The 26,674-nt window shown below is 40.0% G+C and overlaps 1 protein-coding gene across 1 annotated transcript; it reads left to right on the top strand.

The window, feature by feature from the left end:
* Window positions 1-10,093: 10,093 nt before the first annotated feature.
* DDX43 (DEAD-box helicase 43) lies at window positions 10,094-24,985 on the top strand. Its single transcript, XM_060030638.1, has 17 exons — window positions 10,094-10,556; window positions 12,411-12,466; window positions 12,763-12,889; window positions 13,698-13,823; window positions 15,201-15,282; window positions 16,238-16,394; window positions 16,623-16,741; window positions 17,341-17,442; window positions 17,819-17,960; window positions 18,495-18,595; window positions 19,603-19,690; window positions 20,351-20,478; window positions 20,685-20,794; window positions 21,488-21,626; window positions 23,015-23,102; window positions 23,630-23,785; window positions 24,714-24,985. Exons 1-16 carry the CDS (start codon window positions 10,094-10,096, stop codon window positions 23,744-23,746), a joined length of 2,145 nt encoding a protein of 714 aa, XP_059886621.1. The 3' UTR covers window positions 23,747-23,785; window positions 24,714-24,985.
* The last annotated feature ends 1,689 nt before the right edge of the window (window positions 24,986-26,674 follow it).

Here is a 26,674-nt window from a genome sequence, read left to right as displayed (position 1 = left end):
TCTATTTTATGAATAATTTAAAATACAAGTACAAGAAAAAGACAAGGATTCATATTACCTGGAATTCGCATGTTAGATGTGTCTTTCTTCATCACCTCTCCACTTAAAACTGCTCTATAATGTCTCTCTTTTTTTTTTTTTTACGTGAACAGCAAAATTGAGCAGCAAGTGCAGAGGCTTCCTATATACTCCTCATTATCCCCTACCATCCACCCCCAACACAGGACCTCCCTCACCATCAATATCCCTCACCATACTGCTGCGTTTGTTATTACGATGAACACACATCTGCACATCATTACCACTCAAAGTCCATAGTTTATCTTAGTGTTCACTATATTGGTGTAAGGGTAATTTGGCCTCACAGAAAAAGTTAGGAAGTATTCCCCCTTCTTCTATTTTCTGGAAGAGATGTTAGAGCTTTGATACAATTTCTTTTTTAAATGTTTGGTAGAGTTCATCTTTATATGCCAGAATAAAGTAAAGGAAAGAAATCCTTCAGAAAGTAGAACAATCATTAATCAAAATTAAAAGCTTCTGGGAATTCCCTGGCGGTCCAGTGGTTAGGCCTTGGCGCTTTCACCACTGGGGCCCAGGTTCGATCCCTGGGGAACTAAGATCCTGCAAGCTGCGTGGAACGGCAAAAAAAAAAAAAAAAAAAAAAAAAAAATTAAAAACTTCTGCTTTGTGAAAGACACTGTTAAAAGAATAAAAAGACAAGCCACAGACTTGAAGAAACTATTTGCAAAACACACTTCTAATAAAGGATTTGTATACAAATATACAATGAATGCTTAAAACTGAATAATAAAATAACCAATTAAGAAATAAGCAAAATAGGGACTTCCCTGGTGGCGCAGTGGATAAGACTCCAGGTTCCCAATGAAGGGGGCCCAGGTTCGATCCCTGGTCAGGGAACTAGATCCCACATGCCTGCCACAACTAAGAGTTCACATGCCACAACTAAGGAGCCTGTGTGCCACAACTAAGGAGCCTGCCTGCCACAACTAAGGCCTGGTGCAACCAAATAAATAAATAAATATTTAAAAAAATAAGCAAGATAATTGTTATACTAAGATAGGAGAGGAAATAGAATCAATTTGTACAATTAAAACCACAAAAGGTTGAAAAGAGTGAAAGACAAAAGCAGGAGTAAAGAACAGGGGCAACAAATAGAAAACAGTAACAAATACGGAAGATATTAACCAACTATTTCCGTAATCACTTTAATGTTAATGGTCAAAGTATACCATTTAAAAGTGAGAGATTGTCAGAGTGGATCAAGAAACAAGACCCAACAATATATTGTCTACAAGAAGCCTATTTTAAATTTAAAGGCTTACGTAAGTTGCCAAATCCAAGTTTGTGTGCCCAACGCACAGAAAGGCCAAACAAACCAAAATGTCAGTTTGGAGCAAAGAAAGCTTTATTGCAACGGCCAAGCAAGAAGAATGGGTGGCTTGTGCTCAAAACACCCAAACTCCTCCCATGGTTTTGGGGAAAGGTTTTAAAGGCAAAATTTGGAGTGAGGATTGCAGGGTGTGTGACTTTCTTCTGATTTGTTGGTGGTAAGTTATCAGGGTGGTGCTCCAGGAATCTAGTGCTCATCCTGAAGTTACCATCCTCCACCTGGGTGGGGGCCTTAGTCCCTCCAGAAGAACTCAAAGGTGTATTGTTATGTTCCTTGAGGAGGAACCAGGACCTTGGTTAAGCAAGACCCGAACCGGAAGTTAAGCAAAATAGCCTGAACAATTGTTCAGCTATAAAACAGTCCAATTTCCTCCTCAATGGAGGAGTCTGAAACGACCCGAGAAAAATATTTGAAGAGATTATAGTTGAAAACTTCCCTAACAGGGGAAAGGAAATAGCTACCCAAGTCCAGGATGCACAGAGAGTCCCAGGCAGGATAAACCCAAGGAGAAACACACAGAGACACATAGTAATCAAACTGACAAAAATTAAAGACAAGGAAAAATTATTGAAAGCAACAAGGGAAAAACGACAAATAACTTACAACGGAACTCCCATAAGGTTAACAGCTGATTTCTCAGCAGAAACTCTACAAGCCAGAAGGGAGTGGCATGATATATTTAAAGTGATGAAAGGGAAGTACCTACACCCAAGATTACTCTACCCAGCAAGGATCTCATTCAGATTCGACGGAGAAATCAAAAGCTTTACAGACAAGCAAAATCTAAGAGAATTCAGCACCACCAAACCAGCTCTACAACAAATGCTAACAGTCTGAAACGTATCTTTGGGTTGTTATGCAGAAACCAAGACCCCCACCCAGGTGGAGGATGGTGATGATATGCTGAACACATATAGATCCTGGACTGGTTGGAACAAGGTTATGACTAAGATTCCCAAAACACCCTGTTACCTCACCACCAACCAGAAATGTCACAAGTTGCAGCCCTCACCCCAAATATTGCCTTTAAAAACTCTGCCCTGAAAGTCATCAGGGAGTTCAGGTCTTTTGAGCATGAGCTGCCTGTTCTCCTTACGTGGTGCCCCACAAAAAAACACTGTAATTTGCTCCACCATAACCTGGTGTAAACAGATTGGCTTTGCTGTGTGGCAGGAGAGTGGGCCCAAGTTTGGTTTCATAACAATAGTTTGAACTAAATGAAAATGAAAACACAACCTAATATTTGTGGAATACAGTGGGAACTGCTTAGAGGGAACTATTGATATAGAGCCTTGAATGCATATATTAGAAAAGAAGAAAGACCTAGAATCAGTCATCTAAGTCTCCACCTTAGGAAATTAGAAAAAGAGGAGCAACTTAAATCCACAGTAAGCAAAAGAAAAGAAATAATAAACATTAGAGCAGAAATCAATGAAATTGAAAACAAGAAATCAATAGAGAAAATCAATGAAACCAAAAGCTGGTTCTTTGGGAAAAAAACAATAAAATCAATAAACCTCTAGTCAAGGTAACTAGGGAAAAAAAGAGAGAAGATACAAATTACTAATATCAGAAATGAAAGACGGGACATCACTACAGATCCCATGGATTTTAAAAAGACAATAAAGGAATACTATGAATAAGTCTATGTCCACAAGGTTGAAAATTTAGGTGAAATGGACCAATTCCTTGAAAGACACAATCTGGCAAAACTCACATAAAAATAAATAGACAGAGGGCAGACAGCAGAAGCAAGAAGAACTACAATTCTGCAGCCTGTGGAAGGAAAATCACATTCACAGAAAGATAGACAAAATGAAAAGGCAGAGGAATTTGTACCAGATGAAGGAACAAGATAAAACCCCAGAAAAACAACTAAATAAAGTGGAGCTAGGCAATCTTCCAGGAAAAAAATTCAGAATAATGAGAGTGAAGATGATCCAGGACCTCGGAAAAAGAAAGGAGGCAAAGATCAAGAAGATGCAAGAAATGTTTAACAAAGACCTAGGAGAATTAAAGAACAAACAAACAGAGATGAACAATACAATAACTGAAATGAAAAATACACTAGAAGGAATCAATAGCAGAATAACTGAGGCAGAAAAATGGATAAGTGACCTGGAAGACAGAATGGTGGAATTCACTGCCGCAGAACAGAATAAAGAAAAAAGAATGAAAGGAAACGAAGACAGCCTAAGAGACCTCTGGGACAACATTAAACGCAACACCATTTTGCATTATAGGGGTCCTAGAAGGAGAAGAGAGAGGGAAATGACCCGAGAAAAATATTTGAAGAGATTATAGTTGAAAACTTCCCTAACAGGGGAAAGGAAATAGCTACCCAAGTCCAGGATGCACAGAGAGTCCCAGGCAGGATAAACCCAAGGAGAAACACACAGAGACACATAGTAATCAAACTGACAAAAATTAAAGACAAGGAAAAATTATTGAAAGCAACAAGGGAAAAACGACAAATAACTTACAACGGAACTCCCATAAGGTTAACAGCTGATTTCTCAGCAGAAACTCTACAAGCCAGAAGGGAGTGGCATGATATGTTTAAAGTGATGAAAGGGAAGTACCTACACCCAAGATTACTCTACCCAGCAAGGATCTCATTCAGATTCGACGGAGAAATCAAAAGCTTTACAGACAAGCAAAATCTAAGAGAATTCAGCACCACCAAACCAGCTCTACAACAAATGCTAAAGGAACATCTCTAAGTGAGAAACACAAGAGAAGAAAAGGACCTACAAAAACAAACCCAAAACAATTAAGAAAATGGTAACAGGAACATACATCTCGATAATTACTTTAAACGTGAATGGAGTAGATGCTCCAACCAAAAGACACAGGCTTGCTGAATGGATTCAAAAACAAGACCCATATATATGCTGTCTACAAGAGACCCACTTCAGACCTAGGGACACATACAGACTGAAAGTAAGGGGATGGAAATAGATATTCGATGCAAGTGGAAATCAAAAGAAAGCTGGAGTAGCAATACTCATATCAGATAAAATAGACTTTAAAATAAAGAATGTTACAAGAGACAAAGAAGGACACTACATAATGATCAAGGGATCAATCCAAGAAGAAGGTATAACAATTATAAATATATATGCAGCCAACAGAGGAGCAACTCAATACATAAGGCAACTGCTAACAGCTATAAAAGAGGAAACTGACAGTAACACAATAATAGTGGGGGACTTTAACACCTCACTTACACCAATGGACAGATCATCCAAACAGAAAATTAATGAGGAAACAGAAGCTTTAAATAACACAACAGACCAGATAGATTTAACTGATATTTTTAGGACATTCCATCCAAAAACAGCAGATTACAGTTTCTTCTCAAGTGCACATGGAACATTCTCCAGGATAGATCACATCTTGGGTCACAAATCAAGCCTCAGTAAATTAAAAAAAATTGAAATCATAACAAGCACCTTTTCTGACCACAACACTATGAGATTAGAAATCAATTACAGGGAAAAAATGTAAAAAGACACAAACACATGGAGGCTAAACAATACATTACTGAATAACCAAGAGATCACCAAAGAAATCAAAGAGGAAATCAAAAAATACCTAGAGACAAATTACAACGAAAACACGATGATCCTAAACCTATGGGACACAGCAAAAGCACTTCTAAGAGGGAAGATTATAGCAATACAAACCTACCTCAAGAAATAAGAAAAATCTCAAATAAACAATCTAACCTTACACCTAAAGGAACTAGAGAATGAAGAACAAACATAACCCAAAGTTAGTAGAAGGAAAGAAATCATAAAGATCAGAGCAGAAATAAATGAAATAGAAACCAAAAAAATAGCAAAGATCAATAAAAGTAAAAGCTGGTTCTTTCAGAAGATAAACAAAATTGTTAAACTTTTAGCCAGACTCATCAAGAAAAAGACGGAGAGGACTCAAATCAATAAAATTAGAAATGAAAGAGGAGAAATGAGGAGAAGTTACAATGGACACCGCAGAAATACAAAGCATCCTAAGACTGCTACAAGAAACTCTATGCCAATAAAATGGACAACCTGGAAGAAATGGACAAATTCTTAGAAAGGTATAAGCTTCCAAGACTGAACCAGGAAGAAACAGAAAATATGAACAGACCAATCACAAGTAATGAACTTGAAACTGTGATTAAAAATCTTCCAACAAACTAAAGTCTAGGACCAGATGGCTTCACAGGTGAATTCTATCAAACATTTAGAGAAGAGCTAACACCCATCCTTCTCAAACTCTTCCAAAAAACTGCAGAGGAAGGAACACTCCCAAACTCATGCTATGAGGCCACAATCACCCTGATACTAAAACCAGACAAAGATACTACAAAAAAAGAAAATTACAGACCAATATCACTGATGAATATAGATGCAAAAATCCTCACCAAAATACTAGCAAACAGAATCCAGCAACACATTAAAAGGATCATACACCATGATAAAGTGGGATTTATCCCAGGGATGCAAGGATTCTTCAATATACGCAAATCAATCAATGTGATACACCATATTAACAAATTGAAGAAGAAAAACCATATGATCATCTCAATAGATGCAGAAAAAGCTTTTGACAAAATTCAACACCGATTTATGATAAAAACTCTCCAGAAAGTGGGCATAAAGGGAACTTACCTCAACATAATAAAGGCCATATATGACAAACCCACAGCAAACATCATTCTCAATGGTGAAAAACTGTAAGCATTTCCTCTAAGATCAGGAACAAGACAAGGATGTCCACTCTCGCCACTATTATTCAACATAGTTTTGGAAGTCCTAGCCATGGCAATCAGAGAGGAAAAAGAGGTAAAAGGAATACAAATTGGAAAAGAAGAAGTAAAACTGTCACTGTTTGCAGATAACATGATACTATAAATAGAGAATCCCAAAGATGCTACCAGAAAACTACTAGAGCTAAACAATGAATTTGGCAAAGTTGCAGGATGCAAAATTAATGCACAGAAATCTCTTGCATTCCCATACACTAACAACGAAAGATCAGAAAGAGAAATTAAGGAAACAATCCCATTCATGATGGCAACAAAAAGAATAAAATACCTAGGAATAAACCTACCTAGGGAGACAGAAGACCTGTATGCAGAAAACTATAAGACATTGATGAAAGAAATCAAAGATGACACAAACAGATGGAGAGATATACCATGTTCTTGGATTGGAAGAATCAGTATTGTGAAAATGACTCTACTACCCAAAGCAATCTACAGATTCAATGCAATCCCTATCAAATTACCAGTGGCATTTTTTACAGAACTAGAACAAAAAAATCTTAAAATGTCTATGGAGACACAAAAGACCCCAAATAGCCAGAGCAATCTTGAGGGAAAACAATGGAGCTGGAGGAATCAGACTTCCTGAGTTCAGACTATACTACAGAGCTACAGCAATCAAGACAGTATGGTACTGGCACAAAAACAGAAATATAGATCAATGGAACAGGGTAGAACGCCCAGAGATAAACCCACACACCTATGGTCAACTAATCTATGACAAAGGAGGCAAGGATATACAATGGAGAAAAGACAACTTCTTCAGTAAGTGCTGCTGGGGAAACTGGACAGCTACATGTAAAAGAATGAAATTAGAGCACTCCCTAACACCATACACAAAAATACACTCAAAATGGATTAGAGACCTAAATGCAAGTCTGGACACTATAAAACTCTTAGAGGAAAACATAGGAAGAACACTCTTTGACATAAATCACAGCAAGATCTTTTTTGACTCACCTCCTAGAGTAATGGAAATAAAAACAAAAATAAGGGCTTCCCTGGTGGCGCAGTGGTTAAGAATCTGCCTCCCAATGCAGGAGACATGGGTTTGAGCCCTGGTCCTGGAAGATTCCACATGCTGCAGAACAACTAAGCCTGTGCACCACAACTACTGAGCCTGTGTGCCACAACTACTGAAGCCTGCATGCCTAGAGCTAGGGCTCCCAACAAGAGAAGCCACCACAATGAGAAGCCTGCACACCACAACGAAGAGTAGCCCCCGCTCACTGCAACCAGAGAAAAGCCCACATGCAGCAACGAAGACCCAACGCAGCCAAAAATAAAATAAATAAAATAAAATAACTTTATTAAAAAATAATAATAAAATAAATAAACAATGGGACCTAATGAAACTTGAAAGCTTTTGCAAAGCAAAGGAAACTCTAAACAAGATGAAAAGACAACCCTCAGAATGGGAGAAAATACTTGCAAACGAATCAACAGACAAATGATTAATTTCCAAAATATACAAACAGCTCATGCAGCTCAATATTAAAAAAAAAACAACCCAATCAAAAAATGTGCAGAAGACCTAAATAGACGTTTCTCCAAAGAAGACATACAGATGGCCAAGAAGCACATGAAAAGCTGCTCAACATCACTAATTATTAGAGAAATGCAAATCAAAACTACAATGAGGTATCACCTCACACCAGTTAGAATGGGCATCATCAGAAAATCTACAAACAACAAATGTTGGAGAGGGTGTAGAGAAAAGGGAATCCTCCTGCACTGTTGGTGGGAATGTAAATTGATACAGTCACTATGGAGAACAGTATGGAGGTTTCTTAAAAAACTAAAAATAGAACTACCATATGACCCAGCAATCCCACTACTGGGTATATACCCAGATAAAACCATAATTCAAAAAACACATGCACCCTAATGTTCATTGCAGCACTATGTACAGTAGCCAGGTCATGGAAACAACCTAAATGCCCATCGACAGACGAATGGATAAAATAGTTGTGGTACATATATACAGTGGAATATTACTCAGCCATAAAAAGGAACAAAATTGGGTCATCTGTAGAGACGTGGATGGATCTAGAGAGTGTCATACAGAGTGAAGTAAGTCAGAAAGAGAAAAACAAATATTGTATATTAATGCATATATGAGGAACCTAGAAAAATGGTACAGATGAACCGGTTTGCAGGGCAGAAAGAGAGACACAGATGTAGAGAACAAACGTATGGACACCAAGAGGGGTAAGTGGCGGGGTGGGGGTGGTGGTGGGATAAACTGGGAGATTGGGATTGACATGTATACACTAATATGGATAAAATGGATGACTAATGAGAACCTGCTGTATAAAAAATAAATAAAATAAAGTTCAAAAATTCAAAAAAAAAGAAAAGACAAATTGAATAGGTCTACATTTATTAAATAAATTAAATCAATAATTAATAGCTTGTGAAACAGAAAGCACCAGGTTCAGATGTGTTCACTGATGAATTCTAACACACAGTTAAGAAAGAAATTATACTAACTTTGTACAAAATCTTCCAGAAAACAGAAGAGGGAAAACTTCCTAACTCATTCTGTGAGGCCAGCATGGCCCTAATACCAAGACCAGACAAAGACATTGCCAGAAAGGCACAGAGCTATTTCTCATGAACACAGATGCAAATGCCCTCAACAAAATATTAGCAAGTCTAATCCATCAAAACTTCTTTTTAAAGATCATTAATACAACCCACTTCAGAGTAAGGATTAGAGAAAGGAAACTAAATACATAAAACATTAATCTTTTTATGTGTTTCCTGGGTGCTGCAATAACATTGTAATCCGATTAAGTCCAGGGTTTATTGCATTAAGAGTTATAGTTAATTTCATGTTAACCCATTCAACCCAGGATGGAATGTGAGTAGTACTTTTTTTTTTTTTTCAATACTGGGCACAGACCACAGTACCCAGCATTATAATAGATGTGTACTATGTTTGATTAACACATGATCAAACAGAGATCTCTTCAGAGAATTTGAAGATCCTAATCAAAGTAGGGGCACTCCCATCTGGATTGCATCCTTGGAATAATATGTCCAGCCACAGAGCCAGCCTGCAAAAATGGAAGTGCTTGGGGCATTTATTCAATTTATTTCATTAGCCCTTGAATTACAGCAAGCATTTGGGTCAAGTGTTGAGTATAGTTCCCTGTGCTATACAGTAGTTTGTTGTTATCTATTTTACAAATGGCAGTGTATATAGTTTAGTCCCAAACTCCTAATTTATTCCTCCCTCTGCTTCCCCTTTCGTAACTATAAGTTTCTTTTCTATGTCTGTGAGCCTATTTTGTTTTGGAAATAAGTTCATTGGTATCTTTTTTTTTTTTTAGATTCCACATATAAGCAATATCGTATGATATTTATCTTTGTCTGGCTTACTTCACTTAGTATGATAATCTCTAGGTCAAATCATGTTGCTGCAAATGGCATTATTTCATTCTTTTTTTATGTCTTAGTAGTATTCCATTGTGTATACATATCACATCTTCTTTAACCATTCATCTGTGGATGAACACCTAGGTTGCTTCCATGTCTTGGCTATTACAATAGTGCTGCTATGAATGTTGGGGTACATGTATCTTTTCCAATTATGACAACCACCATTTTAAAACCTAACATATGCTTAACTATATCAAAGTGTTGCTCACACAGCAATGGTGAATGCTACTGTCAACCTTTTGTTTCAAATTTTTAACGACTGTATCGGGTCCGGCTGTTAAACGTGACTGCGCTTTCTGCGCCCCTGAGATGCGGGTCCCAGGAGCGGGTGTGTAGCCGGAAAGCACAGAGAGGCCCGGACAGCCCACAGCAGAGAAGGACAAGGCCCGCGCAAGGACTCACTCAAGCGCGCGGGCAGGATGCAGGGAGTGCAGGATGGAGGCAGCCCATTGGACCAGCCCCTCTCACAGCGCCGCGTCCGCCAATGGGCAGCGGCCTGGGCGGGGCGTCGGCGCGCGGGCGCCTTGAGCAGCGGCTGCGTGGCCGCCCTCGTGGACCAGCCTTCGACGGCGTCTCGTGTGTGCAGGGCCTGCCGGAAGACGTCGGAGGTGCCGGATCCTGTTCGTGGAGCCATGTCTCGGCCGGAAGCCGGCGCCAACGCCTCCTCCTGGGTCGTTGCTTCTCGGCGGGGCGCGGCGCTGCTTCGGGCTCCGGAAAGGAGCCCGGAGAAGGAGCCGAGCCAAGGCGGCCGCGGAGGCCAGAAGGCCGGCGGAGGTGGCGGCTGGAGGGGCCACTCCGGCGTCCAGCAGCCCGTGGGCGCTGGTTTCCAGGAGCCGCCGCTCTCCTTCAGCCTGAAGAACGACTGGGTGGGCGCGGTGATCGGTGAGAGCGGAGAGCCTGCGCGGGCGGGACGGGAGTGGGCGAGGCGGGGCGGGGCCTGTGGCATCCCCGCCCCGCCCGCCTCGCCTCCAATCAGCGGCCACTGGGGCGGCTCGGGTCCCCACCGGACCTTTCTGATACGCTTTGGTGCTAGAGTGATGGTGTTTAATGCATCTCTGTATAGTTTACAGAGACGATGTTTTGGGAGAGCGAGCTCTTAGACTTAAGAAATCTTTGGGATGAAAGGTTAGAGCTTTGGCAGCTTACCCCAAAATGAACAACAAAGGAGTCAGTCCGTTTGAGCACCGGGGAGAGCCATTAACCCAAGATAAGAAGGCGTAGGGTATTAAAGGGCTGCTCGGAACATTAACCATACCTTGCACTTAGTTTCTGTTACTTGAATATGATTAATCTGCCGAAAAAAGTGTTCTTTTTCTTAGTATAGCGTGAGTCTTACAAATTCGTTTTTGAAAATCATTTTGGAAATGATTGGAAGTAAGGTTTGCCCCCCTTTTAAAATTGTGGTAAACAACATACATTTACAGGGTTGTTGACCCTAAGAACAACGTTGTGTGGTAGATCTGCAGAAGGTTTTCATATTGCACGACTGAATCTACCTCTCAACAACTCATTTCCCCATTCCCCCATCCCTGGCAGCCAACAGACACCTCATAGAAGTGGAATCTGCAGTTTTTTGTGATTGGCTTATCTCAGTGTAATGTCCTCAGGGTTTATATGTGTTGTCACAAATGGCAGGATTTCCTTTTAAGGCTGAAAACTTGCACTGTATGCATATGCCATATTTTTTTCATCCAGTCATCTGTTGACAGATATTTAGGTGATTTTCCACCTCTTAGCTATTGTGAATAATGATGAATATGGGAATGCAGATATCTTTCTGAGATCCTAGTTTCAATTCTTGTGTATAAGTTCCCAGAAGTGGGATTGCTGGATCACATGGTAGTTCTATTTTTAGTTTTTAAAGGACGCTGCATACTGTTTCCATAGTGACTGCACCAATTTACATTCCCACTCACAGTGCATAAGGGTTCCCTTTCTCCACATCCTCGCCAACTTGTTATCCCTTGTCTTTTTTTTAATAAATTTATTTATTTATTTGTTTTTATTTTTGGCTGTATTGGGTCTTCGTTGCTGTGCCCGGGCTTTCTCTAATTGTGGTGAGTGGGTACTACTCTTTGTTGCAGTGCGTGGGCTTCTCATTGTCGTGTGCGGGCTCTAGAGCGCAGGCTCAGTAGTTGTGATGCGTGGGCTTAGTTGCTCCGCGGCATGTGGGATCTTCCCGGACCAGGGCTCGAACCCGTGTTCTCTGCATTGGCAGGCGGATTCTTAACCACTGCACCACTAGGGAAGCGCCATATCCCTTGTCTTTTTGATGAGAGCCATTCTAACAGGTGATATCTCATTGTGGTTTTGATTTGCATATCTCTGATGATTTCATCATCTTTTCTTATATACCTGTTGGTCATAAATATGTCTTCGAAGAAAGGTCTATTGAAGACCTTTGGCCATTTTTTAATTGGACTTTTTTGGTTGAGTTGTGTGTAAGGGTTCCAGTTTCTTCACATCCTTGCCAACACTTTGGATCCAATTAGTCTCTCCTTGGTCTGGTGGTGAATCCTTAGTATCTACCTCTGGGAAAGGAACCTCCTACCACCCACCACAATTTGGAATAGAAAGCGCCTGCTTCCCTTTTTCCAAACTGAAAGTGATTACTGAACCCTAGGAGCCTTTGTTTAGATAATTTGGGAAGAACTAGAGAAGGCTTTGAGCAAAGTTGGTAGTAGGTTCCCCATAATTGATTTCAATTTTTTTTAATTCCTTTATTTTTAAAAACAGGGCGTGGTGGGTCAAAAATAAAAGAGATCCAGAGCTCAACATACACCAAAATACAGGTAAATTATTCGGGTTCTTAAATCCTTAAAGAGGATGAACTGTGGTTCATTCCTAACTCTAATTTCTCTTCAATTATTAACATACTGTTGTAACTTAGGTAAGTTGCCAAAGCTCTTCATACTTCTTTTTAAGAACTCACCTAAGCTGTAGTCCATTCATTATATCTTAGATGCTGATTGATAGCAGTCCTGTATTTCCTTTACACTTTTATTCTATTTGAGGTTGAGGGCGGGGGAGGGGGGCGGGGGGGGACGGTGAAGGGACTTATCTCACCTATTTCCCCCCTTGTATCTAGATAATAAAAGGGTACCCTGAAGCGGAAGTAAGAATTTTTGGCACCAAGGCAATGCAGAGCAAAGCGAAAACAGTGATAGATAATCTTGTTCAAGAACAAGAAGACTACAAAACGGAACCCAAAGTTGGTAAGTAATTTTTGCCCACTAAAGCCCTGTAAAATTTTAAATGTTTTATTCAGTGTTATAAGCCATATTATAACTGCTTTTCCTGATAACAAAGCTTTGGCTTGCCATCATTAAATCTAGTCTGTTACAGAATTTTTTTCTATGAAATCCAGGATACTTTTCCTCAAACTAAGACACTTAATATCTGCTGTTAAGCCTAGCAGTTTTACTTTTGAGTAGAAACAAAATAACCTTTGAATACACTTCACTATTGATGGTACAGCAAGGATTAGTCCTGGCCTCCTGTCTATGCTCCCTTCCCTGGAATGTGACTGATTTTGAAAACTGCCTAATTATTTGATATTTTAAAAAATCTCCGATCTACTTGGACTAGAGAAAAAGCCATTATTGAACTATTTCCAGAAGCAACAAGGAGAAGAGTCTTGGGTTCAGATGGCAGCATTTCCTCTTAGTGTTTCTTGGGAAAGAACCTCTAAAAAGCCTCTAAGACACTGTTTCTTCTGTTTACCTGGGGTAACATCTGCCACACAGAATTATTGTAATGATAAGTGATGTGTTATTTATTATCAGACACTAGTCTCTCATGCTTTTTAGCTGCTCCAGTAATTTTTTTTTGCATTTCCGAAATCTGAAGTATATAACTGGCAAACCATGACCAGAACTGTCATGGCACTGTTGTACTAAATTCCTAAATTTAATGTTTCAAGCATTATTATTGTTGGATTATTAAAACAGAAAATAATAAAATTGTTTTGGATTTTATACTGGTAGGATTTGTTTGGAAACTAATTTGGAATATTTTTAACAGATGTTGCTGTTGTCCAACCTTCGGATGGAAAAGATGCAAGGAAAGATGTTTCAGGAAATCAGAAATTGGTTGATTGGGATAAGTGCCGAGAAAATATTTTGAAATGGAGCAAAAAAAAGTGGGCAGGTTAGTGCTGGATCCCAACACTTATATGTGGTATTGTTGTTCCTAGTAATTGAGGTTTTAGCCTCTATAAAAAATGTGTTGCTCTTAGTAACGAAATCTATATGCAAAATGACAGTAGAATTTGAAATGCTGCAATTAATCTCTAGGACATGATATTTCTATGTCTGTGTTGCAGTTTACGTTACAAATGGAAAGTTAAAACTTACTTATACCTTGTCTTATTTGAGGTAACTCGCTGCACAAATTTAATAAAAATAGAAAATTGGGCCAAAAGGGAAATTGATGGTACAGCAAAGGGAAATTGATGGTACAGTGAGTAAACATGCCAACCAGGAGTTAACATTTTGCTATGACTGAGCAAAAATTGATCTTGGAGTGTCCTGGCCAAGAAGGGCAAAATAAAAAGGGAAAAACATTTAATAAGATCATACAGTTCTTGAAGAAATGGGTTTTTTAAATTCCCACTTGGAATTATATATGGAGTATAATGTTCTACATTATTCACTGAATTTCAGAGTAAATTCAGGCATTAATTTGATCAGAATGAGGTAGTGGGACATCATTTACTTAAAGTTAAACAGTGAACACTACCATGTGACAAATATTAACAATGGTTCATTCCACTCTGGTGGTCAGCCTATCCCATGCCATCTCAACAACATGTGTTGGGAGATTTGGGTGGAGGTGGGGAACAGAAAAAGGATTTAAGTTTGGTTGAAGTATGATAAGTGTTTAAAAAAGAAAACAGGGCTTCCCTGGTGGCACAGTGGTTGAGAGTCACCTGCCAATGCAGGGGACACGGGTTCGTGCCCCGGTCCAGGAGGATCCCACATGCCGCGGAGCGGCTGGGTCCGTGAGCCATGGCTACTGAGCCTGCGCGTCCGGAGCCTGTGCTCCACAACGGGAGAGGCCACAGCAGTGAGAGGCCCGCGTACCACAAAAAAAAAAAAAAAGAAAAGAAAAGAAAAGAAAACAAAGTAGCTTCAAAGTAGAGGATAGAATAAGGATAAATATTTTATTCCTAAACAGTAATGCGATGGACCCTCAAAGAAAAGAAAGTTAGCTTACTATGAGAGAAGATTCGTCACTTGTGATGGCTGTGTGTCTTGTGAAGCATGGTTTCTTTATTTCATATTTAATTATTAAAGATCTCTTTCTTGGGTGAAAAATGTAATTGAAAGACAAGGCGAAAATGGAGATCTCTTAGAGGCTGGCAGAAGCTTGGCTGGCAAAGTGTGGGACAGCTGTCTAGAACTATTATCTGTGCAAGGTGAACCTGATACATATTTTAGTTTGATTTCTGTTGCTTTGAATAAATGTCAGTGAAATGTAAGTGCTCATTAATCACCCAAGTTAAAATTTTGGTTTTTGTCCCAGGTTTACCTCCAATTAAGAAAAACTTTTACGTGGAGTCAGAAACAACAAGTTCAATGTCACAAGACCAAGCAGACAATTGGAGGTGAATAGTTTTACTACTTTTTATTGAGTATTTGTAGAGTTTTGCTGGTAAATTAACCCATTAGGAAAAGATCTGAAATGATTGCATTTAAAACTGTAGCTTCCTATTCAAAAGAAAACTCGGTTGCCCCCTACATCACATACATGAGAGCATTGCTGTCCAATAAAACTTTTGGCGAAGAGGGAAATGGGCTATATTTGTGTCTAGAGTAGTTACTATACATATGTGGCTATGAAACACTTAAAATGTAGCTAATATAATTGAGGAACTGAATTTTAAATTTTAAATTTAAAGAGACACGTGGTTGGTGCCTGCTGTATTAGCGGTTTTTGAGACTTATTTCTACAAGTGTTGAAAATCATGAGAAATTGATCTGATATCTGAATATTAGAAAAATTTCTTACTCTTTGGTCCTTATTATCTGGAATTACAGGTCATAATGGCAACTTTTTTTCTATTAACATCTGTTATAAAACTAAGGTAGTATGGTATAACAGACAGAGCAGTTATTCTAGGATTGGCGTAGGGCCCTGAGCATGGACAAGTGACTAAAGATCACCTGTCGAATGAGAATAATTCCCACTTCAAAGTATTGTTGAGGATTAATTAAGGAAATGTGTGTGAAACATTATAGGCCCTCAGGCATTTGCCAAATCTGACTTTGATTCATGAAGCGTATAATTTTCAGGCTCTATTCTTAACCTTTCCATGAAGTTTTCATTGGCCCATTCATGCATACAGTGTAATTTTTTTCCTTCTCTGGAACTATTCTGGTAAAAAAAGATGGGCTTGCTTCTGTTTCTTATTACGTTTTACTGTAACTTAACCAGCAGTCTAATTTTAATCAGTTGCAGTTGAATTTCTAGATATGACCTGAACTAATGTTGGAAAAAATTTCTTGCTTGGGGAGTAAAGTGACCAAAGCCACTAATCCTTGTTCTGTTTTTCCTTAAAGGAGGGAAAATTATAATATAATGTGTGATGACTTGAAAGGTGGTGAGAAACGTCCTCTTCCCAACCCTATTGGTAATTTTGAGGATGCATTTCACTGTTATCCTGAAGTTATGAGAAACCTTCAAAAGGCAGGTTTTCAAAGGCCCACACCAATTCAGGTATGCTTTCTTTAATTCTAACATTTCATCGACTTTCTCCCCTCAATTTCTGGTCGTTAGAAGTTATAACACCAGGGAGCAGCTGTCTCTTATAAGTGTCCCCCCCCCAGCACCTCCACCACTGCCTAGCACTCAAAATGCTGAGAAGTTTGGGGCTGGGAGAGGAGGAAGGAATACTTGACAGAGAGAAATGCACTTTTTATTTTGATATTTCTCGTTCTGTTTCAGTCACAGGCATGGCCAATCATTCTACAAGGAGTAGATCTTATAGGAGTAGCTCAGACTGGAACGGGGAAGACATTGACGTACTTAGTGCCTGGATTTATTCATATTGACTCACAACCTCTGTAAGAATGATTACATCTGGGTTCCCTTTAGGGGTCTAACAGATATGGATTCCAAAAATGCAATGAAAGTTTCTTCGATTGCCTTGGTCGAAAGGTAACGCCTAGTCTCGGGCGAATGCACTTGTGTTGTCCTGGTAAGCTATAAATGGACAGAACATTTTTAGGAAGCAATAGGTAGTATCCACCAAAAGTCTTAACAGTGAAACACTGGAAACAAATTGTTTAAATTACCATGTCCAGTACAATTCTGTGAGAATATCTGACACAGGAAAGCTCTGGCCCTGTTTAATGAAAAGGCTGGTGTCTGGACCCTAGGATTTTTTGGTTAGGCTGTTTTTCTTTATTTCTCCACTTTTTATGTGTGGTGCTTGTTTGTGGCTTTGACACTCATTGCTGCCTTTTTTTTTTTTTTTTTTTGGCCGTACCTCGAGGCTTATGGGATCTTAGTTCCCTGACCAGGGATTGAACCCAGGCCCTCAGCAGATGAAAGCTCGGAGTCCTAATCAGTGGACCGCCAGGGAATTCCCTCATTGCAGGCACTGAATGAAGGTCCTGTGTATCTGAGATGGGTACTTTACTAACGTGTTTTCTCTCCAAAGAGCCAGGAATGGGCCGGGCATGTTAATCCTCACCCCGACTCGAGAACTAGCTATGCAAGTGGAAGCCGAGTGCCGTAAATATTCATATAAAGGTCTTAAAAGGTGAGTCTTTTCTTTGACCGTTCCTGCATCAGCCTTCTAACCATTTGTAGCTGTCGACATCCTCCCCATTATTTTCACACATCCTGAGAAGCTGATTGGCTCAGCGTGGGTCAGGCTTACTTACCCCTGATCCACATCGACTGTAACCTGGGTGATGGGGTCAGATAACAAGGATGCGAATGTGGCTCTCACAGGACATGTCCCTGTGGATTGGTGGGTGTGGATGGTTCTCAGAAAGGGGCCAATACTGTACTACCCAAGACTTCTGATTGATGTGCTTTTTATTTTATACCCCAAATGCTTAGGTTGGTTGGGATTTTGAATTGTGATGGGATATTCCCCACGTGAACATGAACCTCCGTATTTTTTTTTTAAGTGTTTGTATATATGGTGGTGGCGATAGAGATGGACAAATAAAAGACTTAGCGAAAGGTGTCGATATCATTATTGCCACTCCCGGAAGACTCCACGATCTACAAATGAATAACTTTGTGCACCTGAAGAGCGTAACCTACCTGGTAATCGTGGAGCAGGGGTTCAGGGTCCTGGGAGGAAGAAGTGAACTCTTTATCAAACCCTTTAGAATGGCTCTCCATTTCATAATGGTTTTAAATCCTAGGAATGTTTCTCATTCCCTCTAGTTAAAATACAGATTTTAAGATCATTCCATTTTAGTATTATATAAATATTAGAAAATGTAGGTAAGTACAAAAGAATTCCACATGAATATTTTAGATAAATTGTTTTTTTTCATTAAATAGATTTAGAAACATAAGTTGGCAAACTTAACTCGGTCTGTGTTGCAACTACAGATAGCTTAGGTAATGGAGGAAGTGAAAAAATTACCTTAGTATTCATAAAGGCAGAGCATACATATTAGCTACCTTCCATACCTAATCTAGCCATCTTTTTTTTTTTTGGCCGTACTGCACGGCTCGCGGGATCTTAGTTCCCTGACCAGGGATGGAACCCGGGCCCTCAGCAGTGAAAGCGCGGAGTCCTAACCACTGGACCACCAGGGAATTCCCCTAATCTAATCATTTTTAATGCAGGTATTAGATGAAGCTGACAAGATGCTGGATATGGGATTTGAACCCCAGATAATGAAGATTTTATTAGATGTACGCCCAGACAGGCAGACAGTTATGACAAGGTAGGTATATGTTTAATTTGCTAGTCTGCAAAGTAGAAATCAGTGGAACCAAATCCATTTGATTTTAGAGCCTTTCTTAAAAGTATTTTGAGATCCTTTGGTGAAAGATATGTCATCACTTAGTATAGCAACTCAGTGTAACAGTTTAGCAATGACTATTGGGTTTCCTGAATTAAAAATAAGATTTCTAGGGACTTCCCTGGTGGTACAGCAGTTAAGACTCCTCACTCCCAATGCAGGGGGCCCGGGTTCAATCCCTAGTCAGAGAACTAGATCCCACATGCCGCAATGAAGATCCCACATGCTGCAACTAAGACCTGACACAGCCTAAGTAAATAAATAAATGTTTGAAAAAGAATAAGATTTCTATAAAAAAAATGCAGGGGAGACTGTTTCACAGGGGGTGTCTCAGATTGGAAAAAGTAATCACCTGTCCAGAATACTTTCTGGCAAAGATAAAGCTGAGGCAGCGGAAGAGTATGTGATTGGGGAAGTAGACTAGATTTGTTCATTTTGTTTTCTTACTAAACTTCCCATCTTTGTAATTAGTGTGAAAGTACAGAAGGTGGCTACTTTCATAATATATGGTTGAAGAAACAACTGAATTTACATATCCAATCATCGGTACAGTTAAAATGTTTTTATTTGGCATGAGCATTTGGTTTTGCCTGCTAACAATGCATGAAAAATACTGGGGTTTTTTGCCTTATTTATAAAGGCCGAGAGAAAACTAACACCTGAATTCATTGTACCTTTTCATAGATTAGAAAGGTATAGCTCTTCTTCACCTTTTGCTTACAAACCTATTAAACTTATTTAAAGGTTTAATCTAGTAGCTTCGTTGAGCAATTCATTGTGAAGCAAATGTTTTCTGTGAAATTGGCCTCATTAAAAAGTACTAAGTTTGTCTTTCATGAATAATTTTGTTCATAGCATTCTTAGGGAAATTTAGTAATGTTTGCTTTATAATAAATGTTTAATGTTTGTGTATTACGTTTTATCTCCAGTGCAACGTGGCCATGTGCTGTCCGTAGACTCGCACAATCTTATTTGAAAGAGCCCATGATTGTGTATGTTGGTACTTTGGATCTAGTTGTAAGCTTGTTTTTAATTACTATTTATATCTTATTAATTATGGAAATGTTTTGCCATTGACAGCTCTCTGGCCTTTCACTTCATAATTGAGATTGGCCTTTCAACTAATCATTAATGAAAATTGACGTTTTACTTAAATCACTGGTAATTAATAATGGGTCATTGCCCTAGGCTCATTTCATGAGATTTCACGAAAGACAGGATAAATGCTTCAGAATCTATTTCATCTCTGGGTCAATAAAATGGTACCAGCGATACTTTGAAATTTTGTGTTGTCAGAATACTTATTGAACGGAAACTCTTTGTGTCATCAGCTGAACATCTTTATTGCAAAGGCTATATCCAAATTCATGGTGATAGTTTTGTAAGCTTGGCCTCAAACTGTGGTTATTCCTTTTTCAACAATAGTAACCAGCTGCTTTCAACGCACTACCACGTATTCAAGAGTTCCCAGCTTAGCATAGGTGACTCACTGGTAAAAAGTGAAAGACTGAGCCATAAATCCTTGGGTAGGAACCGGTGATTTTGCAAGGACCTGCCATTTTTCCTGCTAGCAGTTTATTAGAACATTTAATCAATGATAGAAATAAGATGGATTTCGAGCCAATATATGGGGTTTGCCCATTAATATTGATGAACTATGATCTCTGAGTCCTTTAGGCTGTAAGTACCGTGAAACAAAATATAATTGTCACCACAGAAGACGAGAAACAATCGCATATCCAAACTTTCATCGAGAGCCTGTCTCCCAAAGACAAAGTCATAATATTTGTTAGCCGGAAAGCTGTGTGAGTATGTTTTTTTTTACATTCAAATCATCAGTCATCGTTTGTTTTGGCATTGTTTCTATGTGTATACGCATTTCATATGGGGGTGTGTGTATGTCTTACAATATGCACATTACTTCAGACTCTTGCCAGTGGAAGTAACAGTAATGAATTGATGGTGGTATGAGAATAAGCACTTAGACCCCTGACTTTATCTTTTGCTTCAGGGCTGATCATTTAGCAAGTGACCTGAGTATCCGGCATATATCAGTAGAGTCTCTGCATGGCAACAGAGAACAGAGTGATCGAGAGAGAGCATTAAAAAACTTTAGAACAGGTACATTTATACAATTAGTATTGCAGTTTAAAAGTGTCTAGTGCCTGGGGCTTCCCTGGTGGCACAGTGGTTGAGAGCCCGCCTGCCGATGCAGGGGACACGGGTTCGTGCCCCGGTCCGGGAAGATCCCACATGCCGCGGAGTGGCTGGGCCCGTGAGCCATGGCCACTGAGCCTGCGCGTCTGGAGCCTGTGCTCCGCAACGGGAGAGGCCACAGCAGTGAGAGGCCTGCGTACCGCAAAAAAAAAAAAAAAAAAAAAAAGTGTCCAGTGCCTGGACTTGCTTGAGTGTTGGCACCTTTTCATGGAACCCATGTCTAAGATCTGCCCTCAGCTTGCAGATCCCAGAACTATACTTGTTCTAAATATTCATCAGATTCTCAGAACTATCTCAACTAATGTTTAAAACCTGGATATCAAGGCAGTAATTTGCAGTGAGGGTGTTATTTTAATTTACTTGAGAGGCATATATCTCTGCCATGGTTCATGGACCCTTTGAATTTTGGAATCTATTGTGTTGTAACTTGCCAGCAGTTAAAAAAGGCTAAGTAACCCTTTCCCGTCTTCACTGTCCTTAAAAGAGTTTTAATATTAAAAGCAAGGATAGTTCACCTGATCAGATATTAGGGGACAGATATGTCTTGGGTTGATTTGTACCAGCATGTGTCTGTATTCTTTTGGCTTTACTCTTTAGGGGAAGTGCGAATACTGATTGCTACCGATTTAGCATCTCGTGGTCTCGATGTCCATGATGTCACACACGTCTATAATTACGATTTTCCCCGGAACATCGAAGAATATGTGCACAGAGTAGGGCGCACTGGGAGAGCAGGGTAAGTCGGTCCATCCAGCCTGGCTCCCCATTCTCACAAAAAGGACCTTTTTCCCCTCTGAGAGCACTATCATAAAATCCCCATAACATGCTGTTTAAACAACTGCAGATTAGGTTCCAAATTGCTGTTTGAATGGCTAAATCTCTTTTTTTAATCGAAGTATAGTTGATTTACAGTGTTGTGTTAATTACTGCAGTACAGCAAAGTGATTCAGTTTTATATATATATATATATATATATATATATACACATATATGTATACATTCTATTTTTTTAATATTCTTTCCCATTATGGTTTTTCAAAGGGTATTGAATATAGTTCCTTGTGCTATACAGGAGGACCTTGTTGTCTTTCCATTCTATATATAAAAGTTTACATCTGCTCACCCCAACTTCCTACTCCATCCCTTCCCCAACCCCTTCCCCGTTGGCAACCACAGGCCTGTTCTCTATGTCCGTGATTCTGTTTCTGTTCCATAGATAGGTTCATTTGTGTCATATTTTATTTACTTTTTATTTTTTAGATTTTTTTTTTTGATGTGGACCATTTTTAAAGTCTTTATTGAATTTGTTACAGTATTGCTTCTGTTTTGGTTTCTTGGCCATGAGGCATGTGGGATCTTAGCTCCCCAACCAGGGATGGAACCCTCACCCCCTGTATTGGAAGGCAAAGTCTTAACCACTGGACCGCCAGGGAAGTCCCTTGTGTCATATTTTAGATTCCACATATAAATGGTATCATATGATATTTGTCTTTCTCTGTCTGGCTTACTTCACTTAGTATGATAATCTCTGGTGGCATCCATGTTGCTACAAACAGCATTATTTTGTTCTTTTTTATGGCTGAGTAGTATTCCATTGTGTATATGTACCACATCTTCCTTATATGAATGGCTAAATCTTTTAATTAATTAATTTTTTGGCTGCGTTGGGTCTTCGTTGCTGCGTGCAGGCTTTCTCTAGTTGTGGCGAGCAGGGGCTACTCTTCGTTGTGGTGCGCGGGCTTCTCATTGCGGTGGCTTCTCTTGTTGCGGAGCACAGGCTCTAGGCGCGCAGGCTCAGTAGCTGTGGCATGCGGTCTCAGTAGCTGTGGCTCGCAGGCTCCAGAGCACAGGCTTAGTAGTTGTGGCGCATGGGCTTCGTTGCTCCGCAGCATGTGGGATCTTCCCGGACCAGGGCTCGAACCTGTGTCCCCTGCATTGGCAGGTGGATTCTTAACCACTGCGCCACCAGAGAAGTCCCTGAATGGCTAAATCGTAACGTATCATACGTAGTTGGGCTTGTGAAAGAGTTGAGGTTTTGCTGCTGCTGTTTTTGTTCTATTTTGCTAGCTGAATCATGAATATAAATTACAAATCAAATTAAACTGACTTTTTTCCCCCTTGAAGGAGGACTGGGGTATGTGTTACCCTCATCACTAGAAATGATTGGAAGATTGCTGGTGAATTAATTAATATTCTGGAAAGAGCAAATCAGGTGAGAATATGCAGCTCTGTTTTCTAAGGTTCAAATTTCATTTATTCCAAGTACTGGGGCTTTACTGCCTGTCAGGAAATACAGATATTAAACAAGCAATTAAGCGTGTTATGAGGGCTGTAGCATGGCAAAGATGAGCACTATAATATATAAGTGGGGAACCTGATCTAATGGTGAGCGTCACTGAACCCTGCTGAGGAAGAGCCCAGTGGGGTGGAGGTTGCAGAGAACAGAGGAAGCAGAGGACACACTCAGGCCTCGAGGTGAGAAAGTGACACCAGGCAAAGGCACCAGGAAGCAACCGAAAGGCCACGCTAGCAGGAGGGCCACGTATTTACTGACGGGGTTTTTTAAGACTAGGCTGGTTTTTATACCTTGAAGATTCGGTGTTGCATATGCAGAGGGACACATTCCATTCTGTTTGGATGATGTCACGTAATCAGTTGTGGAGATTCTCTGAAGATTGTAGAAAAGCTGTTATATAATGAGAATCACCTCAATCCTAATAACACGTTTAATGGCTTCAGAGTGTCCCAGAGGATCTTGTGGTGATGGCTGAGAGATATAAAGCAAATAAACTGAAAAAAGAAATGGAAAATAAATGGGAAAGACCCCAAGGAAAACCCAAGATGTTTTATTATTAACGTCTATATTGAAAAGTGGTACCAGCCTACTTAAAAGAGGTAAAATTTGAATAACACATGAACTTTCAAACACCTGGTTTCCTTAACTAGGCTTTGTTAGTGTGTTTATTACAATCAGCATTATCTCTAAGAGTCACACAATAAATGAGATCTTATTCTTTATCTGTTACCTAAATTCTAGTTAATATATCTTAGAACTGATTCACTTTGTTATAAAGCAGAAACGAACACACCATTGTAAAGCAATTATACTCCAATAAACATGTTTAATATATATATATATATATATATCTTAGAAGTATTAATTCAGAGATGAGAAAAAACTTTAAGTTGTACAGTCATAAGAGTATAATGGAATACAATAGAATTGGTGTAGGTGTAAATTGGTATAACCTCTTCTGAGCAATCAGGTGGTAATGTATCAATTGTAAATACATATACCTTTTTTTTTTTTTTTTTTTCCCGGTACACGGGCCTCTCACTGTTGTGGCCTCTCCCGTTGCGGAGCACAGGCTGCGGACGCGCAGGCTCAGCGGCCATGGCTCACGGGCCCAGCCGCTCCGGGGCATGTGGGATCTTCCCGGACCGGGGCACGAACCCGTGTCCCCTGCATCGGCAGGCAGACTGTCAACCACTGCGCCACCAGGGAAGCCCACGTATACCTTTTGATCCAGCAATTCCTCTGGACATAAATGTCCAGTAGGGAGCCATATGAATAAACTGTGGAGAAAATCATATCATATAAGGGCCTAATGCCTATGACATAGGAAACTCCTAACACTGAACAAGAACAACCTGATTAGAAAATGGGCAAAGGACTTGAATAGACATTTCTCCAAAGACATATAAGTGTCCAACAAGTTAAAGATGCTCAGCTTCACTCATGACTAGGGGATTCAAAGATCACCTCACCCCCGTTAGAACGGCACAGTACATCAATTGATGGTTTTTCCTGCTTATTTTTCAGAATTCAAGATTTTTTTTGAGATATATTTATTTAAGATACTGTGGAAGTATTGGAAGCACGCTGGCAGTATGAAGAGATGACTGAGTCTTAAAATAATAGTGTTTAAAATGTAGAATTCAGTATTTTATACTTGAATAAGATCAAAAGTATTTAAACTTGAGTTGAACATTTTTTATTGATATTAAGGAATGTAGCATTAAAATTTCACTTTTTGCTATCTTTATTTTAAAAAAAGAAATAAATGTAAATTTTGTCTCCTATAATGTTGCTGTATTAAGGTCAATCTTTAAAGGGTTTCAAGCTTGTTCAGATGTTGTCATAGCAGTGAAAATGCTGTTAACACAATAAATTATTTTCTGTGATAAAAAGACAAGCTGATCCGTCTTTCCCAATAGCCCTTTAATTTTGTGTTTACCACATAGTGTTTTATTTGCTGGTACTTTTCTTACTACTTTATCTACTTTGAAATGAAACAGTAAAAAGATTTCATGGGGCCAAACTATGCAACAGCTGTTTGTTAAATTTTAGCCTAGTGCTCGAGGATCAAGTAAATCCTGGGTAAATTCATTTCCCCGAAAGCTTCTTTGACTAATCATGGCCCCTACTTTCCCTTATAGTTTTGTGTAGTTTTCTGTTCCCTGCATGATAATTACTTATACCATGTTATCATCTGTCGGAAGTTGAATAGTAGTGAGGAAATACGTTCATGATACAAGAACCACAAACACCCACCAAAAGGTGTATGTAATGAGAATAAATTTTTGTAATAAGTTTCATTACGTGAAAATGCATTAAAATTAGTGAAATACTAACATTAATTTGGGCTACTGACAGGTTTTCAGCGAAGCTGGGCTAGGCTAACAGCTAGGAGCCCATCTTTCCCTAAAAGTGCAGAATGAAACGTAAAAAGAATACACAGTGGGGACAAAAGACAGTCTCTTCAGTAAGTGGTGCTGGGAAAACTGGACATCTGGTTATAAAAGACCACAATCAGAACATGCTGGGGAGTGTGAGGAGGGCAGCCCCGGGGCTGAGGGGCTCGGGATGCAGCCAGGGGCTGCCGGGTCCCGTGGGCTGGTTGCTGCCGGTTCAAGGCCCGCCCCGCTGCTGCTCCGGCCCATGGGCATCACATCTTTCAGCAAGAGGGTCCAGAAGAGCATCTCACAGAAGAAGGTCCAGCTGCACGTGGACAGGAGCCTCAGATGAACACTGTCCGACGTTACGGAGGACACTACAAACTGCAGAGCAGGCCAGGCTTCAGTAAGCCCCAGTGAGCAGAAGCTAAGGCTTCAGGCACAGACCTGTGAGTGAAAACGAGACCCTCCTTACTTTTCTACCCGGTGAAGAGTGACCACAGCGCACAAACCGGACCAGAAATGAGGGGCGGCAAGCGGCTCCAGTGAGGCTGGAGCACGTCTTCAATGGGTAAGTGCAGTGCTTAATGCACAGTGATGTCGGCTGCATTTAAGCCCGTGAAGGCTGTTCAGTTTTACTGTAAATAAAAAGCTTGATGAATACGGTAAATCTTTTAGGTCAGGAGGATTACATCCTCCTGATGCAGCATGTTTACATGCAGACTTTTAAGCCAACTACTGGACTAAAAAAAAAAAAAAGAAAAAGCATGATCAGAAAAAGAATGAAAGGAAAACAATGTATGGCCTCATCAGCGAAGCATGAAGTCAGTTCTCCTGCAAATGCGGGTGACAGCAATCTTGGCGGTCACTGTGATCCCACGCTGCCTCACGCGAGGTGTAGCCCTGCGCCAGCAGCCTGCGGCTGGAGGCGGACCAGCGTGAGCAGACCCGTCTGCTGGGGACACAGACCCCCGCTTTGCTGCCAGCTTTGTCGCTTGTCAGCAAGTCCCTTTGACGCGGATTCCTCGCCGGCCCTGTGCCTGGCACACAGTAGGCACTCAGGCGGCATCTGCTGGCTGATCGAGCTGTCACTACAGTGCCAGACTT

The sequence above is a fragment of the Delphinus delphis genome, chromosome 14 (assembly GCF_949987515.2).
Source record: "Delphinus delphis chromosome 14, mDelDel1.2, whole genome shotgun sequence".
NCBI classification, from domain to species: domain Eukaryota; kingdom Metazoa; phylum Chordata; class Mammalia; order Artiodactyla; family Delphinidae; genus Delphinus; species Delphinus delphis.
This window is presented reverse-complemented; position numbering and strand designations above follow the sequence as displayed.

Coding starts and splice junctions, on each gene's coding strand:
- DDX43 (XM_060030638.1), top strand. CDS start 10,094: ATGCAGGGAGTGCAGGATGGAGGCAGCCCATTGGACCAGCCCCTCTCA. Junction 17,961..18,494: donor TGAAGAGCGTAACCTACCTG/GTAATCGTGGAG, acceptor TTTTTAATGCAG/GTATTAGATGAAGCTGACAA. Junction 21,627..23,014: donor GGGCGCACTGGGAGAGCAGG/GTAAGTCGGTCC, acceptor TCCCCCTTGAAG/GAGGACTGGGGTATGTGTTA.